This window comes from Physeter macrocephalus, chromosome 6 (assembly GCF_002837175.3).
Source record: "Physeter macrocephalus isolate SW-GA chromosome 6, ASM283717v5, whole genome shotgun sequence".
NCBI lineage: Eukaryota > Metazoa > Chordata > Mammalia > Artiodactyla > Physeteridae > Physeter > Physeter macrocephalus.
In genome coordinates, this window is record NC_041219.1 from 46046707 (window position 1) to 46060052 (window position 13346).

The 13346-nt window shown below is 57.4% G+C and overlaps 1 protein-coding gene across 1 annotated transcript in view; it reads right to left on the bottom strand.

Moving 5' to 3' along the window:
- Positions 1–6027: 6027 nt before the first annotated feature.
- LOC102975201 (centromere protein M) overlaps positions 6028–13346 on the bottom strand; it is a 14410-nt gene continuing 7091 nt past the window's right edge. The window contains exons 4-6 of the mRNA XM_007099886.3: positions 12830–12909; positions 11470–11561; positions 6028–6802 (exon numbers count right to left, since the gene is read on the bottom strand). Of these exons, the coding sequence (XP_007099948.1) occupies positions 6662–6802; positions 11470–11561; positions 12830–12909 (313 nt within the window). The 3' untranslated portion in view covers positions 6028–6661. The remainder of the gene's footprint in view (positions 6803–11469; positions 11562–12829; positions 12910–13346) is intronic.

A 13346-nucleotide genomic window follows, 5' to 3' on the forward strand; every position in this document is an offset into this window, starting at 1 on the left:
ACCACAGAGACAAAACGCCAACAGTAAAACCATATAGTAGGCGAGGAGGTGAGAAGTGCTGGGGAGAAAACTTCAAGACCGAAGGGTGGCAGGGAGGGCCAGAGACCTGGGAGAGGCCCGGTGAGACCTCGGAACAGGGGGACAGAGGTGCGAGTGACCCCGGAAGGTGTCTGGGGAGGAGCAGGCAAGGCCCAGGGACCGGCACAGCAACCAGCAGGGTGGCAGCGTGCTCGCTCACCACCTGCTTGGCCCTGTGCCCTGCGTGTCACCTGAATCCCTTGCCTCAATCCTGTGGGGGGAGGTGGAACTGTGATTCTTACTTTGCAAAGAACAGAGCAAGCTCAGAAGGAAAAGGGATGAGCCAGGCAGCCCCTCGGCCCCTGAGCTTTCCCACCACCGCTCCCACGATACAACATCTGGGGGTCGATGACACCGGGGGGGTGGGGTCAGGTCCGGCACAGAAGAGGACCAAGCACTGGGCGCCCCCTCTGAGCCTGGCCTGGCAGGGCTGTTATGCAGTCAGACCAAGCCTCCACCAAATGCTAGCTCCCAGAACCCCCCGGGGAAGGCTGCCTCCTGGCCAGGTCAGGGGCCCTGGGCACTGCCCACCCCCTCTCCCTCCCAGAGCTGGTCCTCAGGGTCCCCCCGTCCACAGGGTCACACTCAAGCAGGACTCACAGATTTGGGATGTGCAGGGCCCACCACACTGTCTCCCTCAGCCTCTCCAAGTGTCTGTGAGAAGTCCTTTCACAATGATTCTCTGCTCGGCCCCAGGGGAGACTGACGGATGGCAGGCGGGGGGAGGGGGGGTTGGTTTAAGTCAGCAGACACCTTCTGGAAAGGGTCCCTTTGTGCTGGCCCGGCACCAGGTGTGAGGGGCCTTGACCTCAAGAACCTCCTGCGCTCACCTTGCCCACCGCATCCCTGCACCCAACCCCCCAACCCTGGGGCCCCGTCTGTGGCGGGCGTGCAGGGTGGCAGCTGCGGTGTCAGGCACTTCAGTCTCTCGGAGCCCAGGAGACTCTCAGCAGGCCGTGGGGCTCAGGGATGGGAAGTAAAGCCGCCCAGGTCACACTGCAGGTCGCCGCAGAGCCCAAGTCAATGGGACTCAAAGGCCAGGTCCTTTCCCACTGCATCACTTCCCCTCTGTGGCCAGGCTGCCCCTGCCCCTGCTCGCTGAGGGGTGGAGACACAGGTGCCATGCTGCGGGGGCCCCCTCCCTGCAGGGAGGCCCTGAATGCTTGGGTCTGGGCCGCCTCCTATGGAGAATGTGAGCTCCTTGGGCCTGGGCTCCAGGGCTGCCCACAACCTGGTGGCCTGAGGACACAAAAGAGCCTGTGACCCTGAACAAGCCCAGCCCCTCTGACAGCCTGGAGGCCTCATCCACACGGTGGGGGCCCAAACGCCCCACTCCCTCCTCTGTGCTCTCAGAGAGCCTGGACCGGGCAGCTCTCAGGCCCAGCAGAAGGGCATCCCTTCCGGGAGCCTTGGGCTGCCCACCCACTCGGACCTGCTGCCCAGGGGTCCGTGCCAACCCTCAATAACTGCCTCAGACGTGACCACCCTGTGACCATGGCCAGCTCCAGAAGTCTTCCATTTGCTTGGAGTTTTATGTTTAAAATAACAGCTTCTGATTCTCAGTCCTCACAACCGGCTGGAAGAAAGGCATCAATTAGCCTGACCCCATTCTACAGATGAGGAAACTGAGGCCCATCGAGGATAAGTGACCTGCCTGAGATGGGGAGATCAGGAAGAAGCCAAGTGCAGCCTCTCCCGTCTCCCTCCACAGCACCAAGCGCCAATTCCGGGCACCACGGGGGCGTAAAGACTGGTCTTCCGTCACTTCCCTCGGTCAAACTGTCTCCTGGACGATGTTGCTGGCCCCTACTCCCCGGCTGAGGGCAGTGGGCCTGAGGGTGACCGGCAGCCGTTTAGGGGTTGGTCGGCTCTGCTGTGAGGCAGAGGCGGCCTCTGGGTTCCAGGGCCCCCAGGCAAGCTCGCTGGAGCTGACAGCAGTGATAGCATCGCGTTCCCCCAGCACTTGGAAGGCTCCCAGATCCTCGGCTGGAGAACGTGACTGACGCCATTTCTCTTGTTAAATGGCACCAGGTGGCGAAGAAAACGTGGCACAGAGACCAGAGAGAGAGAGAGAGTGCCTCATGCTGGCTGGGGGTGGGGGCGGATGTATGGGGAGGACCCCACCTGTCTCCAGGCAAAATGACAAGCCCAGAAAAGGCAGGCAGACTGTGCCCACACCGCTGCACTCTCCTGCTTGGACACCATGCTCCATCCCCCAAAGGCCTCCCCCCCCCCCCCCCCCCCCTCCCCCCCCGCCCCTCCGCACCCCCGCCCAAAGCCCCGCCCTTTGTGGCCCAGGCTCCTGAGGGGCTGAAGACAGGCCGTCCTCCTGGACCTCTGCTGATCCTGTCCATCCCCGCAGGTGCACCACCCACCTTTACTGCCAGCCTCTTCCTTCAAGCCAGACCCACCCCAACCTCAGCACAGAAGCTGGCTTCCCTTCCCAAATGCTGGGAGTCCTTGGGCTATCCTTGTGCCCCAGGCCTGCTGGAGCCTGAGGCTTGCACCATCCTCCTCCTGCGGTGGGCCGGGGCCCCTAGCCTGCTCTCCGTCCTCCCCTCCATGAAGCGCCCCCCTGTGCTAATGGGAGACTGCCCTTCCAAAAGGCTGCTTCCTCTGGCTCAAGGCCTGTGTGTCCACCATTTCTGTGTTCTCAGCTCAGGGCCTGCGCAGCAGAGATGCCCAAACCTTTGCTCACCGATTAGGTGCCTAAGAGAACAACCAGAAAGAAAAAGCAGAGAATTGGGGCCAGAGGTTGTCTCTGCCTCCGATTAGCTGTGTGACTGTGGATAAGCCTCTGATGACAACAGTCTCAGTTTCATTAACTGAAATGGGGAAACACTGTCAACATCACAGGTCTGCGGGGAGGGTGGCAGGAGTGACTGTGTGAGAAGGGCTCTGTAAAGTGTGAAGCTCTGCGAAGGTCAGGTGGGTGACGTCTGGGACCTGAACCAGAATCTCCACAGCTGGCAGCTGAGGTTCTCGGCGGGCTGAGGGGGCGCCCTGGAAGACAGCCAGGCATCTGCAAACCTTACCGAGCACGCACGAGGGTTCGGGCGCTGGGCCAGCTCTGGAAGGAACCCAAGGAGAGGAGAAAGGCGGGCCCTACCCTTATGACGCCTGCGCCGAGTTTCAGGCTGGCCGATCCTTCAGTGGAGAGCGTGAGCTGCAGCTGCCATGGCGACGTCAAAGCAGAGGCCCTGCAGTGCTGGCACCGTCCAAGGTATCAAGCGGGGCCGGTCGGTCCTGAGGCCTGAGGATGGAGGACAGGCCGGGGCACAAGCAGGGTGGGGTTGGGAGGGCGCTGTCATGCTCCAAGGTAGCCAGGACTTGGCTCTCTTCCTGAGGCCTCTCCCACCGGACCTCCTCTTCACCCCCAAGCTCTCACATGCGTGCCCAGCCGGCCACAGGGGAGCAGGAGGAGCCCAGACCTGGCTGCCAGGGTTTCTGGATTCTAATCCGGCACTTCCACACATTCTAATGAGACCCAAAGGAGAAGGAAAGCAATGGTCATTGCACAATCTCTCGCTGCCAACCCAGAAAGCAGCCCTCAGTCAGATTCTCTCACTGAATTCTCACAACCTAAGACTTCACAGTGTAATTCCTTGGATGTGCACCAGTTTTTGAACTCAGCTCTGTGTGATTTCAAATAATAGTTCAAATAACTGTTCATTGAGTGCTTACCTGGCACTGTGTAAGCATTAACACGTTTATTATGAAATACATCAAGCACTCAGACAAGCGCAAGAGCAATACAGCCTCAGGCACTTCCCCTCCACCGTTTCATACAATCCTCACAGCCCAACAGGGTAAGTAGAACAATCTCCATTTCACACCTGGGAAAACTGAGGCCCCAAGAGGCAACAGCCAGGTCCTATAACCAGGCATGGCAAGGCCAGGATGCGGAGTCAGACTGGGCTCCTAGAGTCCAAGCTCCCCCTACCCGACTCCTGATTGTTCTGAGTCAGTTTGCTCATCTGCGAAATCAGAGTGGTGGAAGAGACCAGTGATTTTCACACTTTTTTTTAGCCACAGACCCTTTGTTCAGTTGAAGTCTTAAGTGGAGAGAGAACACGTCAGATGGATGAAGACCTGGGGCTCTGCTGGAGTGAGCGTGGGAGGGGGAGGGGGGCTGGAGTCCCACCAGCTGGGCTCCCTCCCCACCCCCTGCCCCCAGCACACCCTGCTGGAGCTCGAGGAGGACTTTGGGCCCTGAGGGAGCTGCCTGCTGACCCTGCCCCGGCAACAGTGACTGTTTACTGAGCCGGGCACCAAGCCCTGGGGACGGGCAGCACGGGGGCTGGTGGCCCTCACAGGTCCTCCAGGGAGGGGTTCTCAGAGCTCTGCAGCAGGGACAGCAGGGTCAGGGCCGAGACGCCGGGCACGTGGCCGGCGCAGATCTGCAGCGTGCGGACCAGGCGCTGCGCCATGGTGGCTCGAAAGTCTTCTATCTGCAGAGGAAGAGCAGAGAACAGCGGTGAGGGGCCTGCCCAGGGGAGCGGGGTGCTGAGATGTGGGGACAGCTCAGGGGCACCGCTGCCCAGCACGGCCGCGCCCTTGTCTGTGCCACACCTCGCCAAGCCGTTTCCAACCACCTTAGTTTACCGAATCCTTCAAACACCCTCCGGGGATACCAGAGACGATGACCCCTGCTCCAGAAGAAATGAAGGCTCAGCAAGCTGGGCTGGCGAGGTTAGGTCAACTGTCCAGAGGCACACAGTTAGTGACTGCAGAGCTGGGATCCGAACCAGGGCTAGTCCCAACCAGTGCTGGGGTAGAGTAGGCCCCAAAGGCTTCCTTACCTGGGATCTGCCTGAGAAAGACGCTCACAGGGGTAGAAAGGAGGGGTGGGTAGAGAGCGGCCCTTTCCGAGGACAGGGAGGCACCATCAACAGACGGTTCCTATATCAGGGCCTCTGAAGGGCTGGTGGGCCCAGAGGAGCTGTGGGATTAGGCAGGGGCGGCAAGACTGTCCTAGGGCATCAGAGGGTGCGGCCAGATGAGGTGCTCATTACAAATGTTGACAAATGAAGAATGATGCTCAGATGTTCTCCCCTGACCAACAGGAGGCCTCAGAAGCATCTCCCCCGTCCCCTGTTCCCTCTAACTGGGGAAAGGGCTCCACCATCCACCCAGTCACCCAAGCTAGTGGCCAGGCCTCCCCACGTCCTCCTGCTCTTTCGCCACCATCTGCCACCCATGACATCCTGGGTTTTAAACCCAGAGGCGGCGTCTCAGTCCTCATCACACTGGCCTCATTCGCACTGAGTCTCCTCTCAGCAGAATCTGACGCAGCCGCTCCCTCCCCTCGACAGGTCTTCCCCACCTGGCTCCCAGGACCCCACCCTCCGCAGCTTCTCCTCTCACCTCACGGGCCGCTCCCTCCTCTGTGCTGTCGACGTCTAACTGCTGGGGGTCCCGGGGCTTGGCCTTTGCATCTCTTTCCCCCACACTCGGTCCCCAGGTGACCTCATCCAGCTCTGTGACCTTCAAACCATCTAATTGCTGAGGATGCCCAAACTGCATCTCCAGACCTTTCCTCTGAATGTTAGACACACATGTGCCGCTGCCTGCTTGGTTTCTGTGTAGACATCTAACAGACTCCTCAGTCTTAGTGTGTCCAAGACGGAGCTCCTGGGAGTCCCCCCAGACTGCAGTCGCCCCCCCATCTCAGCCACAGGCAACCCCATCCTTCCAGTTGCTCAGGCTGAAAACTCCAGAGTCGACCTTGACTCTTCTTCCTCTCCTGTCTCACATCCAGGCCATCAGCACATCTGTCGGGGTCATTGCACAATCTCTCGCTGCCAACCCAGAAAGCAGCCCTCAGTCAGATTCTCTCACTGAATTCTCACAACCTAAGACTTCACAGTGTAATTCCTTGGATGTGCACCAGTTTTTGAACTCAGCTCTGTGTGATTTCAAATAATAGTTCAAATAACTGTTCATTGAGTGCTTACCTGGCACTGTGTAAGCATTAACACGTTTATTATGAAATACATCAAGCACTCAGACAAGCGCAAGAGCAATACAGCCTCAGGCACTTCCCCTCCACCGTTTCATACAATCCTCACAGCCCAACAGGGTAAGTAGAACAATCTCCATTTCACACCTGGGAAAACTGAGGCCCCAAGAGGCAACAGCCAGGTCCTATAACCAGGCATGGCAAGGCCAGGATGCGGAGTCAGACTGGGCTCCTAGAGTCCAAGCTCCCCCTACCCGACTCCTGATTGTTCTGAGTCAGTTTGCTCATCTGCGAAATCAGAGTGGTGGAAGAGACCAGTGATTTTCACACTTTTTTTTAGCCACAGACCCTTTGTTCAGTTGAAGTCTTAAGTGGAGAGAGAACACGTCAGATGGATGAAGACCTGGGGCTCTGCTGGAGTGAGCGTGGGAGGGGGAGGGGGGCTGGAGTCCCACCAGCTGGGCTCCCTCCCCACCCCCTGCCCCCAGCACACCCTGCTGGAGCTCGAGGAGGACTTTGGGCCCTGAGGGAGCTGCCTGCTGACCCTGCCCCGGCAACAGTGACTGTTTACTGAGCCGGGCACCAAGCCCTGGGGACGGGCAGCACGGGGGCTGGTGGCCCTCACAGGTCCTCCAGGGAGGGGTTCTCAGAGCTCTGCAGCAGGGACAGCAGGGTCAGGGCCGAGACGCCGGGCACGTGGCCGGCGCAGATCTGCAGCGTGCGGACCAGGCGCTGCGCCATGGTGGCTCGAAAGTCTTCTATCTGCAGAGGAAGAGCAGAGAACAGCGGTGAGGGGCCTGCCCAGGGGAGCGGGGTGCTGAGATGTGGGGACAGCTCAGGGGCACCGCTGCCCAGCACGGCCGCGCCCTTGTCTGTGCCACACCTCGCCAAGCCGTTTCCAACCACCTTAGTTTACCGAATCCTTCAAACACCCTCCGGGGATACCAGAGACGATGACCCCTGCTCCAGAAGAAATGAAGGCTCAGCAAGCTGGGCTGGCGAGGTTAGGTCAACTGTCCAGAGGCACACAGTTAGTGACTGCAGAGCTGGGATCCGAACCAGGGCTAGTCCCAACCAGTGCTGGGGTAGAGTAGGCCCCAAAGGCTTCCTTACCTGGGATCTGCCTGAGAAAGACGCTCACAGGGGTAGAAAGGAGGGGTGGGTAGAGAGCGGCCCTTTCCGAGGACAGGGAGGCACCATCAACAGACGGTTCCTATATCAGGGCCTCTGAAGGGCTGGTGGGCCCAGAGGAGCTGTGGGATTAGGCAGGGGCGGCAAGACTGTCCTAGGGCATCAGAGGGTGCGGCCAGATGAGGTGCTCATTACAAATGTTGACAAATGAAGAATGATGCTCAGATGTTCTCCCCTGACCAACAGGAGGCCTCAGAAGCATCTCCCCCGTCCCCTGTTCCCTCTAACTGGGGAAAGGGCTCCACCATCCACCCAGTCACCCAAGCTAGTGGCCAGGCCTCCCCACGTCCTCCTGCTCTTTCGCCACCATCTGCCACCCATGACATCCTGGGTTTTAAACCCAGAGGCGGCGTCTCAGTCCTCATCACACTGGCCTCATTCGCACTGAGTCTCCTCTCAGCAGAATCTGACGCAGCCGCTCCCTCCCCTCGACAGGTCTTCCCCACCTGGCTCCCAGGACCCCACCCTCCGCAGCTTCTCCTCTCACCTCACGGGCCGCTCCCTCCTCTGTGCTGTCGACGTCTAACTGCTGGGGGTCCCGGGGCTTGGCCTTTGCATCTCTTTCCCCCACACTCGGTCCCCAGGTGACCTCATCCAGCTCTGTGACCTTCAAACCATCTAATTGCTGAGGATGCCCAAACTGCATCTCCAGACCTTTCCTCTGAATGTTAGACACACATGTGCCGCTGCCTGCTTGGTTTCTGTGTAGACATCTAACAGACTCCTCAGTCTTAGTGTGTCCAAGACGGAGCTCCTGGGAGTCCCCCCAGACTGCAGTCGCCCCCCCATCTCAGCCACAGGCAACCCCATCCTTCCAGTTGCTCAGGCTGAAAACTCCAGAGTCGACCTTGACTCTTCTTCCTCTCCTGTCTCACATCCAGGCCATCAGCACATCTGTCGGCCCCGCCTTGGAAACACCCAGCATCACAGACCATCTCACCTCCCTCTTCCCCAGACACCACTGAGCCCAGGCCACTCTGAGCTCTTCCAGACACAGTCCCCAGGCCCACCTCCTTCTTTCTGCCCCGTCTCCCTTCAGTCCACTCTCCTCCCCACAGCTGCAGGGACCCACTTAAAACCCGAGTCAGGCTGTGTGTCCCCCCCCCAGCCCCACACTTTCCATTGCTCCAGTCTAACTCAGAGTGAAAGCCACCACTTGTCCTACGACCCACAAAGCCCCACGGTCACGCTGACTCATCTCCCACAGCTCTGCTCCAGCCACCCATGCCTCCCTGTGGACCTTGAACACAGCAGGCAAGTACCAAACTCAGGGCCTTTGCACTTGCCGTTTCTCCAACCTAGTGGGCCTTTCCACCAGGAGGCTCCACGGCGCCTTCCTTCAAGTCTTTACTTAAAGGTTATTTTTTTTTAGGGCGCCCCTTCAACCCCTGTGTAAATCTTGCCACTTTACCACCACCTGACAGGTCACATCTCCATTCTCTAACACGCCATACGTTCTACTTCCTCACTTTGTTTCCTCCACTGGAACAGAATTGGGAGTTTAAAAACTGTTCTGCTCTATGCTGCTTCCCTAGTGCCTAGAACAATGCTCGGCACACTGCAGGTTATGTAAGAAATACTTGTTTTATCTTTTTTTAAATTAATGTATTTATTTTGGCTGCACTGGGTCTTCGTTGCTGCGCGTGGGCTTTCTCTAGTCGCGGCGAGCGGGGGCTGCTCTGTGTTGCGGCGCGCGGGCTTCTCGTTGCGGTGGCTTCTCTTGTTGCAAAGCATGGACTCTGGGCACGTGGGCTTCAGTAGTCGTGGCACGCGGGCTTCAGTAGTTGTGGCACGCGGGCTTCAGTAGCTGTGGCTCGCGGGCTCCAGAGCGCGGGCCCAGTAGTTGTGGCGCACGGGCTCAGTGGCTCCGCGGCATGTGGGGTCTTCCCGGACCAGGGCTCGAACCCGTGTCCCCTGCACTGGCAGGCGGAGTCTTAACCACTGCGCCAGCAGGGAAGCCCAGAAATACTTGTTGAATAAATCCTCTGAGCTCTGCGGCCTCTGCCTCTGAACTAACCCTCCAAACTGCTGCTGCTCTCACTCGGACTCCACAGTCTGCTTCCCGCAGCAGCCTCGTCCTGAGGCCTCCTGCCTCTGGCCAGGCCTCCTCCCATCCACACTTCATACTCCAGAGACGTGGCCCCCAAATCCCACTTCTGACCCTACCATGGCTGCCCCGTCACCTACGGGAAGGAATGACTGAGTCCCACTGCCAGGCTTCCAAAGCTCTGCATGTCCTGCTGCTGCTGCGTATGTTACATGTCGGTCTATTGCGCTTGATTCTGAGAGGCAGGGCCAATGTCTGAGGCATCTGTGCTCTCGGGGACCAGCACAGGGCCCCATCAGCGGAGCTGGGAGATAATTTCACTGGGCGAATCCCACACCTCCCTGGGGGTTTCGTCATATGTAAAACGGGGCTAATAATTCCTGCCATGCAAAGGCCTCAGAATATGGTGAGGCTGCAAGTCGATTCAGCGGAGGAGTGTGCCCCGAGCAGGACATCGGCGGTACGAGGAGTGCTGACCGTCCAAACGCTGGGTGCTTTGTATGGGAGAATGCCGGGTCTAGGTTCTCAGCAGGGCTGCTGCTGGCTGGAAATAGAACGTCAGCCACAGACCTTTGTTGAGAGAAGTTCTCAGGCTAGAGGACAACCCAGGGCCTGGTACAGCCTGCCACCTCATGACCACACACAGAACTGCGGCACCACGCGCACCTCAGCTGTGGAGCAAAGATGGCGATTCCCCTTCAGAGCCAAGAGCAGGCAGGCAGGGTGTGTGTGCGTGTGTGTGTGTGTGTGTGTGTGTGTGTTGGGGGTGGGTCGACTTGTTCAAAGCCACACAGTCAGCCCGCTAAGACAGGAAAGAGACAGCTGCACGCCAAGCTGGCTCCTCCGCCGACTTACTAGCTGTGTGACCTTGAGCACGTCTCGCCTCTCCTGTTATGAGGAAAGCCTGCAGGGACAGGCCCCTCAGGGGTGCCCCGGGCCTCAGGTCCTACCTGTGAGATCAGAGCGTCGGTCTAGTCGGGGTTCTTAAAATAGTCATCAAATGTGAAACACAAATTTGTACATCTTAACTGATGCACTGAATGAGATCTAGGGCAGGTCTAATGACTCCTGCAGTGTGGGAGTAGGGATGAGATCTGCCCCAGTCCCCATGGGACATGGCAACGTCTGCCACTTCTACTGGGAACAGTCACAGGTTCTGCTACTACTGCTGACATCTCTTGCCTACATTCACAATGATAAATTGCTCTTAGAGGTTAGTGAAAACAAGAAGTAATTTGTTTTCTCGCCCAGGTCCGCAAATCCCCTGAATTCTTCTCCCTTCCGACCAGAGGGGTCCACAGACCCCAGAGTAAGAACCGTTGGTGATGAGGGACCACATGCTGACTCAGTTTCCTCGTACGACATCACTTTGCTTTTGGGAACAGGTGCGAGACCCAGAACAGAGCAGAAACACAAACCTTTAAAACGAATCTCAAAACCAACTGAGCAGGTCTGGCGTGCCTGGGGCAGCCCAGGCCCCGGGAGCCCAGAGGCAGCAGCACCGACTCCTGCTGAGGACCCTTTAGCAAAAGTCATGAGGTTCCGTACCGCACAGAGAGAGGCTGAAGAGCAAATTCCGCAGCACAAGAGCAATCTGCTGTGCTAACCCCACGAAGAGCATCACCTCGTGAGAAACGCCCACGGCAGCAAGCCGGGGCAGAACTAATATCATATGTACCCATGCAACCACCTACCCAGCTACCCAGCCTCCCCTTCTGCTGCCTGCTAGACCCCCTGCCCCAGGCTGGGACCAGACAAGGTCTGCAATCCAGGGATGTAAGGGGGACACTGGGCACCTTCACTGCTGGTTAATGAGGCAGACAGGATGCCTGGCCTCACAGCACTTAACCCCGGCAGGGAAGTGGGATAGTAACATGGACCCACAGGTACACACACAAGACTTAGTTACGAGCAGAGAGAACGACGCAGAAGCAAGAGGCGATGGCGCCTGGTGTACGAGCGGAACTCAAGGTGTACACGGAGCGTCACCTACTTTACCTGTGCGAACCCAGGGCTCACGGTGACCCAGCCAAGGACAGCGGGCAGCAGAGCCGGGCTTCACACGAGGGTCTCGTCTCCACATCTGGATCCCCTTCACCAGGGTTCTCAGCGAGCCTGCAAGGAGCACCCCTGCCACGCCCACTGTGTGCTGACTGCTCCGTCCCTCAACCCGCGTGCTCGGGGTCCTCACCTCCAGGTCACAGAAGAGCAGGGGGCTCCGGTAGGTGTGCGCCAGCTTCACGACGGTGTTCCGGTGAATGCTGCAGTGGCTCTCCCGCCCAGCTGCAAAGAAGCCCCGGCCCGTAATCTCTACCTGCATGGCTGTAACCTAGGAAGCACTGGGCCAAGTCGTTCATTTCCCCTCTCTGGGCCTCAGTTTCTTACTAGTCAGTGGGGTGACAATCCTGTTCTACCTTCTTTTCAGGGCAGTCAAGATCATCAAATCAGAAAATAGGCTGAAGGGGCTTGGATAGAGTGCTCAATAAAAACATGAATTTCCTCATCTATGAAATGAGGATAGTAACAACCCCTACCCTGCTGAGTTACTATAGAGATTCAAGGAATGAATACACAGAAGTGACCTGGTGTTCATTTACCCACCAATACTTACTGAGAATAATCTGTGCCAGGCCCTTCCTGCAAGGAGCTCGCAGCGCAGCAAGGGCAGACACACCATCAGTGTCGGTAGAAGGGTTAGGAGTCTCTGACAGAGGCATGTGTGTGATGGATACCCTGAGGGCCCAGACTGCAGGGCTGGTCAGGTCCCCCAGGAGGCAGAAAATAGGGGTTAGCGAGATAAAGAAGAGGAAAAAGTATTTGAGAGAAGCCACATGGTACAACCATTAAAGGCATGGGCTCTGGAATATGACTCTCTAGGTGTGAATCTCTGCTCTACCACTGTTCAGCTACGGGGCCTTGGGCAAGTTACCTAACCTCGTGACCACAGTTTCCTCCGCTGCAAAACAGAGAAAATAGTACCTCCTTCAGTAGTACCTGTCGTGAAGATTAAGTGATATAGAAACAAAGCACTCAGGACAGTGTCTGGTCTACTGTGAGTGCCCGACATAGGGTAGCTATTATTATTTCCACTGTTAATATTACCAAGTCTCAGAGAACTATAAGCTGAGCCAAAGAAAGGAAGAGTAATAGGAGATCAGACAGGAAGGCAGGGGCCAAACTGCAAAATACTTTGTCTTTACAGGAGTTTGGATTTTACTCTGAAAGCCACGGAGAGCCACTAGGCACCTCTAAGCCATTATCTCAGCGGAATTAACTCGGCAGACTGATCAGCTCAGATTTGCTTTATAAAGACTGACAACATCAGATTCCAAAATGCATGTGTTTTCCATCACCCAGGCTGCCTTTGCAAGGAGTCCACCAGAGGCCCAGCCGCAGCCTGCCCTGGGTTGGCGGGGGAGGGGGTGGGCGGCGGGGGACGGGGGACGGATGCACTTACCGCCTGTGGCGAGGAAGCTCACCTTCCCCAGGAGCCGAAGCCTGCCCTGGGTTGGCAGGGGAGGGGGTGGGCGGCGGGGGACGGATGCACTTACCGCCTGTGGCGAGGAAGCTCACCTTCCCCAGGAAGAAGGTGGCGTCCACGTGGTGCAGGGACTCCTCAACATTCCGGAGGCTGCAGTGGCCAGGGCGAGAGAACAAAGCAGAGGACAAACCTCACAACAGAGAAAGCAGAAGCCGCCCCGCCTCTGATCCCAGAGAGGCCAGAGAACGAGAGGAGGGTGACAGGAAACAGCCCTAGAGGAATATTTTGTCCCTTCATATCTTTAAACTACATTTGTTTTGAAGTTTATTTATTTTTTTATACAGCAGGTTCTTATTAGTCATCCATTTTATACATATCAGTGTATACATGTCAACCCCAATCTCCCAGTTCATCACACCACCCGCCCTCCCCCCGCCACTTTCCCCCCTTGGTGTCCATACGTCTGTTCTCTACATCTGTGTCTCTATTTCTGCCCTGCAAACCGGTTCATCTGTACCATTTTTCTAGATTCCACATATATGCGTTAATATACAATATTTGTTTCTCTCTTTCTGACTTACTTCACT